Source organism: Barbus barbus, assembly GCF_936440315.1.
Source record: "Barbus barbus genome assembly, chromosome: 47".
Taxonomy (NCBI): domain Eukaryota; kingdom Metazoa; phylum Chordata; class Actinopteri; order Cypriniformes; family Cyprinidae; genus Barbus; species Barbus barbus.
The window spans coordinates 7,968,701-7,978,235 of NC_136725.1; the positions used below are offsets into that span (position 1 = coordinate 7,968,701).

Consider the following 9,535-nt stretch of genomic DNA (forward strand, 5'->3'; position numbering starts at 1 on the left):
GGTCCTTTCATCAAGATTTAAAAGACTGAGTGCACTGAAACTTAGAAACCATTTGGCACTCATCCGCCTGTCAAATAGTCCATATATCTTGTTGGACTTGTCTTCCTAAATTTGCACTAAATCCTTTATGTTTTCAACAAAACGTGTGTGGTAATGATGTGAATGTTTGTAGCCGGTGTTCATGCAGAGTTGTGCTATCACTAGCTGTATTCACTAGAGGGAGGCATTAACTACATGACAGTGACAACAAGTGACAGTGACAACTTAGACCAGGGTGCACTTAAAAATAAATAAATAAATAAATAAATAAAACAGGGCTCTCAGCTTTTATGAAGTTTATTTACTTTAAAAAAAAAATTGAAAATAAAATTTCCAACAGAGCTTCATAACTTTTTTAATACGAAGTTTTATGAGATATATACATATATATATATATATATATTGAGTGAGTATATGATTAAAGAAAAAAATATATATATTTGAATGGGCTCAGAAAATCTACATAATTCAAAGGGAAAACATGTTTTCATATGATTTCTTAAACTTATTTATCAAAAAACAGGGCTTCATTTTGCACCTAAAGTAAATGCATATTGATTTAAGGATGTTCAGATATTTGTATTCAAAAACAAAACAAAAATACTGAGATTTTTTCAGTGGATGCAACATTTAATACCAGTTTTATTCATTTAAGACTAAATGACTTTAAAGTCTTAAAAAGAAGTGAACTTTTTAAAACCTGCAGAAACCACATCTAATATTACTTACTTTTTATAAAATAAAATTTTGTGTGAATCAAATTATTAAAATTAAAACAGTTAAAACCCCTAAATACAACTCATCTTACACCAGGCTACATTTGACTCTTGATTAATTCAATTACATGCAACATTTAATGCCAGTTTTATGAATTTAAGGTTTAATGACTTTAAAGCCTTAATTTGAAAAAGAAGTGTCCAATATTACATACGTATGTCATAAATAACCTTTTGTGTGCATTACCTTATTAAAATGAAAACAATTAAAAGGCCTAAATACAATTCCTCTTACGTACAGTTGACTCTTGATAAAGACTAAAGGGACTTTGCTCTTGATAAATTTCAGTCGTCTCTGTAAGACTTTTATTTTGAAACAATATTTACGTGGACTATCCCGGTAGTAAATTCATTTCTGAAGCTTGTGTCTGTTTGTGCATTGCTGAAAAATCCTCTGCACGTATTAATACAGTAGCCATATGACGAATTAGCTCAAATTTATTTTGAACAACCTCTTATATTCGTACATGCATTGCAGAAGATAGAGCAGCTCGCTTGCGAACAGGACGGAATTGTATTGATGTGGAATTGGACCAGGTGTTAAAATACAAAAGGATTCCGGTCCAGCACAAGGTTTCGGGATGAGCTTCTTCAGTTTCGGACAAAGTGCTGAAATTGACATAGTCCTAAATGATGCCGAGACGAGAAAAAAGGCCGAGCACAAAACAGAAGACGGGAAAAAGGACAAATACTTTCTGTTTTACGACGGAGAGACAGTCTCTGGGAAAATCAACGTAAGCCTGAAGAACCCAGGCAAGAGGCTCGAGCACCAAGGGATCAAAATAGAGTTTATCGGGCAAATCGGTAAGAGTTACAACGCCTGAACGAGCGATGCTTGATGACGCAACGTATAAATACAATTCAACATTTACATTTGTGTTCTTTTATATGGACGTGTCGCGGGCAAATTCGTTTCGTAAAGCACGTTTCATTAAGGGGGATCCAGACTTAAGTAATAACACGTAAATGTGTTGAAGTGTCAAATTACAAACACTAGTCTCGTGACATATGACACATTGGCGGTGTTTGATTCGTGAACGAATCGTTCTTTCCATATTTTCAGTGAATCGAACGAACCGGTTCACCAAGCATCGTTCAGGATTCGCTCCGAGCGTATTTCTGAAATAGCAAGAGCAATGCATTAGTATACTGCTCGGAATTCAGCCAATAACTCACCGACCAGGACATCCCTCATTAGCAGAGAACTGATGAGTGAGGGGAAAATAAGTGAATTATTATTTTTACGATTTTTTATTTATTTTATAAAGCCGAATAGCAAAAACGTTGCAACTTGTAAAACCTGTACTGGAATTGGTTTATCAACCTAAAAAAAGTTGGACTTAGAAATAGCCTTAAACATTTTTCAGTTAATAAAGGTAAATTACATTAAGTATAGTTCAATGTAGGCTAAATGAAAATTATATTTAGGTTCTATATAAGTGTAGCTGAATCATGTTGGCAACAACCTGAAATTGGACTTTTTAGATGAAAATAAATAAATACCCTTAAATAAAACCCATAATGAACAGCACTTCTATGTGCTACCCGTAAAAGAATCATTGAGTCGTTTTTCTCCTGTTCTTTTAAATTAATTGTTCAAAAGAACCGATTCTCTGAAATTCGTCGACTTCATATCTCCAAAAGGCGGTATAATACGAACCACACCTCTCTGGATGCTCGTTTCAAGCTATGAATCCCGTTTTTATTTTCAGTAACGAACAGCTTCCTTAAAAGATCCCTGTTTCTCCTTGTTATAAGTAAGGGCTGTATTTAAAGCTCTATTTACCGTTAATGAACTTCTTGTATGTAAAGAAAATGTTGTTTCCCCCTGACGCCTGTTCAATTTACCAAGATCTTTATTCAAACTTATTTATTATAAAGACATAGTTTACCAAAAAAAAAAAAATAATTGCCTTTAATAATGTCATGTTGTTCAATACCTGCAAACCTAACAAAGCCTTAAAGAATTGTTCTCACTTGAAAGAATGAAATAGAATACACATATGAACATTTTATTAAGAATCCATGTCAAAAATTAAGCATCTATAGTGATATTTTTCTCTCCTGTGTCTTTTTCTCCTAGAATTGTACTACGACAGAGGAAACCATCATGAGTTTGTCTCTCTGGTCAAGGATTTAGCTCGGCCTGGAGAAATGGCTCAATCTCAGACCTTTGATTTTGAGTTCACACACGTGGAGAAACCCTACGAGTCCTACACAGGCCAGAATGTCAAACTACGGTATGCTCCGGTTGTGTAGCTCAGGAAAGATTGTTTATATGAGCTCCCACAATATACTGTACACATAGTTGACAGTAAACTGTCTTAGATATTGGTTAGATGGTTTTATTATAAACTCTAAATTTCCTTCAGCTATTTCCTGCGGGCGACCATCAGCAGGAGATTGAATGACATCTCCAAAGAGATGGACATTGTGGTGCACACACTCAGCACATATCCAGAGCTCAACTCCTCCATTAAGATGGAGGTGGGAATTGAGGACTGTCTACACATTGAGTTTGAGTACAACAAGTCCAAGTAAGTCAAAAACAACCAGTGGATGGGAGTTTACTTTAAAATTGAAATTTGTCATCCACTGATATCCTGTTTGCATGTTCCCTGTTTTTTTTTTTCTTGCTAAAAATGGCAGGTATCACCTGAAAGATGTGATTGTAGGGAAGATCTATTTCCTGTTGGTGCGAATTAAGATCAAACACATGGAGATTGATATTATTAAACGGGAGACGACAGGGACAGGGCCTAATGTGTACCATGAAAATGACACCATTGCGAAATACGAGATTATGGATGGAGCACCTGTGCGAGGTATGAAACCATTCCTAGCGTATCCGTTCAAGGATGACGTTTCTGAAGGATTAATGTGAAACACAGTCACAGCTGACTCATATTTTCTATGTTGAAATGAAGTGTACTGAATTTTCACTTTGTCTTTACTGGCTTTAGGTGAATCCATCCCTATCCGTCTTTTTCTGGCTGGTTACGAGATGACGCCCACTATGAGGGATATTAATAAGAAATTCTCTGTTCGTTATTACCTGAATCTCGTACTCATTGATGAAGAAGAGAGACGTTACTTCAAACAACAGGTTAGTGTTCACTTTACTAAATTAACAAATGAATAAATAAAAAGTTAGTAGTGATGCTTACACATCTTTGGTGGATTTTTAGGAGATTACGCTATGGAGGAAGGGAGATATTGTGAGAAAAAGCATGTCCCATCAAGCTGCCATCGCCTCCCAGCGCTTCGAGGGCTCGGCGAGTGCAGAGAAAGCACTCTCTCAAGCTAAAGAGGACGAAGACAACTAAACCCAACCATGTCTTCTCATCATCTCGTGTGTATGTGTCAGAGAGAGTGTGTGTATGGATTTAAAGAAGCTGTGCGCTCCCAAAATAGAACACGATATTTCACGTTCCTAAACACACCAGATTATGAACTTCTTAAGTAGCTTTTAAAAAGGGATTAATATATGAAAAGCAAAAACCACAATTCTATATTTACGAATTCTTCATGGCGGTTCCTCTGAGATTGTTTACTTTTTGTCCTCCACCCTGGAATTAATTGACTGTATATTTATTTGAAACATGTCTGCAGTTCATCTAGACCAGTGGTTCCCAACCTTTTTTAACTCACGGCCCACACAGCCAAACACATATGTTTCCGCGGCCCACTGCAAAAGAATTTAAACGATCCCGCTTTTTGTGTCGGGTTAACTAAGTACTCGGAAGCAAGGCTGTTAATTGTCTTTATTGAATAAACTGGTAATGTATTGAATAAACAGAAAATATACATAAATTATGATTTATTTGATTTTGACTAGACATTTTTTATTATATTAACATTACAATTTCTATTAATAATAATTGGCGGCCCCCCTGCACGCGGCCCACAGGTTGAAAACCACTGATCTAGACAAAACAAACACATTCCGCTCTCTGTATTCCATTTACAGCCTTTTTTAACTTCTGTATTGAATGTTTTGTTATTGTAGAATTTTTTTCTTTCGTAACGCATACATTTCATACAGTGTTCACTTTTTGTTTTTTAATGAAATGGTGTTTAACTAATTCATATTTTTAGTTATTTTTTTATGTATATATGCAGTATGCTTGCCAATACATGCCTTTTTAATTTTGTTGCCATTCAGTACGATAAATTATAAGCACTTCAGGGTTTTTGCCAATGTGATTTCAGTGTCTCCAGAGGGACCCTTAACTTCATATCAACCCAAAATTACAAACATTTTTGCATCGATTCAACAAACCAAATTAATTTCCCTACAGGTATGTAGCTAAACTAAAATGCACCTGAATTTTATTTTTTTGTCTGTCAGATTGTATTGCTATAATGATACTTTAACAAGCTTTTCAAGTGTATAAAAATCTAAATTTAATTCAGTATTACTGCTTTTGAGATTTTGGTATGGGAAACCATAATATTTGACGTTGTTGGGTAACGCTTGTTTATTTATAAATTAATTATGATTCAACTGCTTATCTATTCGTTCGTGTTGCCTAACACATCATTTACTAATGTTAACATGCGTTTAATGTAAAAATACAATTTTTACGTAAAATGTAACTTTAATCAAGATTAATAAATGTTAATGGATTTTTTATTGTTAGTTCAGGGTAACTACAGAACGACCTTATTTTAAAGTGTTACTAAGTCATTGGCTGTTCTAATGTTTAATGTTTCTTTAATTCCTGTCAATTCTACAATTCAGGTGGCATTAATGTCTTACTTTAGTTCTCGCTTTTACCAACACTGGAGATCAGCTTCATATTACATGTCACAGTACTAACCGATATGTACTTAAAACCTTAGAAATCTTTGACCATAACAGTACAGCTTAGCAAATGCTGATAAAGTGTGTGATCAGGATGAAAAGCAGAGAGCAGTATAAGCTATGCATATACTGGAAGTGATTGCACACCCATTTTGGCTCATTATGGCTGCCTTGTTAATGGCTCTCATTGTCGTGATTATTTCTTGTCGTGTTAGGACCATGGAGGTGTTTATCTGTCTGAAAAACCAGGATGAATCGTCTTTTGTGAGACTGCAATTTCACAATATCAATGTTTTTTGTTAGCACTTCCATTCACTTCTTGTGTCCGGCAACGAACATTAACTGAGATCGTGACATGCTGATCACACACTAGGTTCTGCATATTGCTTGATAAAATTGCCTTTTTTTTACATGGCGTGTAAAGGAACCCTTGCTTTTGGTGTCAAACTAGTAAAAGATGGCAAGGCCTGTCATGGAGGGCTATGTGTAAGTGATCTCTCTGCTGTCTGTTTCACAAATCTAAAGCATCTCTTTGCAGAATACTCATGGCTCTATGTGCCACACTGTGTTTACTGACTTCACCTATATGATTTTACAAATTAGCACTGTGTATCATTTTAAAACAAAGAAGGAACAATAATTAGTTGATTCCTAGCATTCTTTAAATTCTTTATCATTGTGCAAAAAAAGTGCTGCTTAAAACGGCATTAGATAACCATATTTCTATATTAATATTATGTATGTACAGTATATATTTACAGAATTGTAAGTATATGATTTTGAAATCGCTCTAAGGTACTAGCGTAGTTAACAAAATGGGTTCTAGAAGATTCTAGAACTGTGCTAATGTAAAATACGAGTGCAGAACACACTGCTCTTTCAGTACTTGTGCTGTATATGACATTTGTTTTTACTCTGATTCCTCAGATTAAAAAAAGAAGAAGAAAAAAATGCTCATCTTTTCCCTCATAGAAACTTCCAGTGTCGTGTGTCGTCTTTTCACCTGCAGTGAACTCAGTTTGGAAAAATAAGGTGTGTAATGGAAACTGTTTTATGGTCTTATAGTGTTGCCATCCTTCTCATTATATAAAAATCCACAAGGTCTGTCTTATATTTGTATTTAAATCTTTCTTAAAAGAGCTAAAGGAGTTTGAACCGGTCTTAAAAACAAGACCACTGCTGTCTCTAAAGTATCTTTTACCTTTAATTCCTCAACTGGAGTTACATTTGATATCTTTCTCCAACACAATTTGATTTGAATGGTGAAATAGATTTTTTTTTTTTTTGGTTAATAAGCCAGCTGTAGCTCTTGATAGCCCCTAGAGGGCAGACTCACACCTCATTTGCCCAATTTGCAAATGCACTTTATAGCCAATCTGATAATAGAAGGATTAAAATGTATTAATTTTTATACAGTATTGGCTACTCTGTATAGTAATGAATGTATCACAGTTTCCACAAAGTATTAAGCTGCACAACTGTTTTCAAAAATAAGAAGAATTGTTTCTTGAGCACTAAATCAACATATTAGAATGATTAGAGTAATTGTTTCCCAAAATACATCTTTGCTATCACAGGGAGAAATGAAAATATATCAAAATAGAAAACTGTTATTTAAAATAGTTTTTTTTACTGTATTTGGATTTTTACATGATGTTACCAACTCCAAACTTTTGAACAGTAGAGGCATTTAGGTATAAGCTACTTTATTACTCACTTACTGTAAAATGTTCCAGATGGACAAGTATAAAGGCAGATACTTTAGCTGATGATTTTTCAATAGTATGTGCAGTCCTCAGGCTTTGAGACGTTGTTATTGATCGGCTGGCCATGGTGCTGACAGCTGTATTTTCCAAGTGAATTCTGAAGCTGAGAAGAGAAACCTGGATGAGTATTGATCATAGCCGAAGTCCTCTTTCTCTACATCTGCAGAATTCAAGCCCATTGACACTAATGAGGCCTGAGGAGAAATAACAAGCCTTTGTGTTCAAATCCTAACTGAATCTCGTCACACAATATACAGAGTAGCCATACGGCAGATGTTTTCCTCAGGGAGGCTATGAGCTATAAAATCACTTAACATTTTGGAATATTTAATCTGATTTCTAAAAAAAAAAAAAAAAGGTAGTCGAAATAATATAAAGGTAATGAAATAATAACAATTACTGTTTGTTGTGGCAGTGCACCGACTTATAGCGTCGTTGCTATTCTCTTCCCTGCCAACTCTAAACTATCCTATCACAATAAAAAAGGCAAAAATAAAATCTTTAAAGAACTGTATTATTACTATTATTAAATTTTAATAAAAATAATTGTTGAATTTTTTTGTTATTAAACATTTCAGTGGCAATGTAGTTGAGTTTAGTTTTCTGATTTTCTGTTAAAAGTGTCAATGGATGGGGCAAACTGGAGGTTCATACAGTACATACAGTAATCACATCATAAATATTAAATGTCAGCTAAAACAACATCTTCGCTCGATAAATCCAGCGGCCACATTGTACAAACCTATTAGGCTTTCGATGTTTGGAGGTGTGGAGCTAATGGGCCAGATCCAATCCTTCACCAATAACCACAGCAACTGCTCCAAGCGCAATGCTCAGCTGCACAATCCCGGTTACCATGGCGATGGGGCCTCCGTCATTCTTTTGACTGTATTGTGGAGGAGCCTTGCATCTGTGTGAGAAGGGGGAGTCGTGCACAGGAAATCAGGTCATTGTGTGTATTCCTCATTTTTTATATTATCTCTTCAATTTTATTGCAGCTAATGTAATAAGAATGGAAAGCAGACGTGGTATAAGATGATCTGAGGTTTGAATTTTTAAATAAAACATTTTTTTTTTCATTTTGGCAAGCTTTTGAAAGATGGTTCGAAACAGTCTCTGCATCGAAACAATGCAGCTTTGATGATAAAAATTGTCTGATTTATTATCTAACAGTTGTGTGATTGTTGAATAAATTAGACAATGATTGACACTCCCATAGGAGATAATGTCATATTTGTCTTTGAGCTTTGCAGAATATTCCTCCCCCTTCATAAAGACCCACTACTGTTACTTTCTGCTCTCTCCTCCTCCTTATTAACCATTAATGGACTCACGTGGTTTAAAGTCTGTCAGTTAGACAAAGACGTGCCACATGCATACAGCCAACAACTATTGAATATATTAAAGCATGCTAGAATTACTAACAGTTCTTATTCAAGCAGCCAGTAGAAATGCACCTGCATTTGTATTTCAGTCACGCCGCATGCTTCCAACACCGAAATGCATTTCTGAGTAAATCTGGCCACATGGACAGGAAGCTTTACTATATAGGGACTAGACGTCCTGTGATGTCTAAAGCAGCATGTGCCACTCTTTTGTTGTTTCCCATAGTCATCTACTCAAAACTGAAAGCATTGTCTGTAATCCATAAAATCAGATGCTAATCCCTGGAATATGGCAAGCCAATTTTGCGCTGCTTTTGTGCATGCAGACACATGCATGCTGGAGAGCGTCTCTAACTGTATGGGTCTTTTTACAGGCTGAGACGCAGATTAAAAGCCATGAAGGATTAAGGGAAGCAGGGAGAGTTGCGTTACACATGGGAGGTGTGGATATGTGTGACGTAAAGGGCAACTGGGCAATACTACAACCAAACGAAACAGTTCTTTATGCCCCATCAGTTCCAATAAACCACAGTCTTTGTCTTTGCTGCGTTTATTAGTCTTTCTGACTCACTGGATGGCCTGCAGAGCCAGACAAATCGAGCTGGAAACAGTGTATTTTGTCTGTAGGGGTTCAAAAGTCTAAAACCACATTGACATCTGTTGTTTAATCCGTGATTGATTATCAAATATAAACCTGGAAATGGAAAGTTTTAGGGGAAGGAATTTAATTTTTCTTATTTTGGATTAGGTTTTCTCTGTTCA

At 35.5% G+C, this 9,535-nt stretch overlaps 1 protein-coding gene across 4 annotated transcripts; it reads left to right on the forward strand.

Moving 5' to 3' along the window:
* The first annotated feature begins 1,102 nt into the window (after nucleotides 1–1,102).
* LOC306865660 (vacuolar protein sorting-associated protein 26B-like) lies at nucleotides 1,103–8,272 on the forward strand. 4 transcript variants are annotated; one of them, XR_013783886.1, is made up of 9 exons: nucleotides 1,134–1,619; nucleotides 2,899–3,055; nucleotides 3,188–3,352; nucleotides 3,465–3,640; nucleotides 3,779–3,921; nucleotides 4,004–4,171; nucleotides 5,028–5,116; nucleotides 6,550–6,654; nucleotides 8,138–8,272. XR_013783886.1 is itself a non-coding variant. In XM_079410397.1 (7 exons), the coding sequence occupies exons 1-6, from the start codon at nucleotides 1,397–1,399 to the stop codon at nucleotides 4,139–4,141; spliced, it is 1,002 nt and encodes a 333-aa protein (XP_079266523.1). In that variant the 5' UTR covers nucleotides 1,134–1,396; the 3' UTR covers nucleotides 4,142–4,171; nucleotides 5,028–7,729. The 4 variants fall into 4 exon arrangements, 2 of the variants coding, with proteins under 2 accessions (XP_079266522.1, XP_079266523.1); XR_013783887.1 differs by lacking the exons at nucleotides 6,550–6,654; nucleotides 8,138–8,272 and adding an exon at nucleotides 6,047–6,108; XM_079410397.1 differs by lacking the exon at nucleotides 8,138–8,272 and having other exon boundaries at nucleotides 5,028–7,729.
* Nucleotides 8,273–9,535: the final 1,263 nt, after the last annotated feature.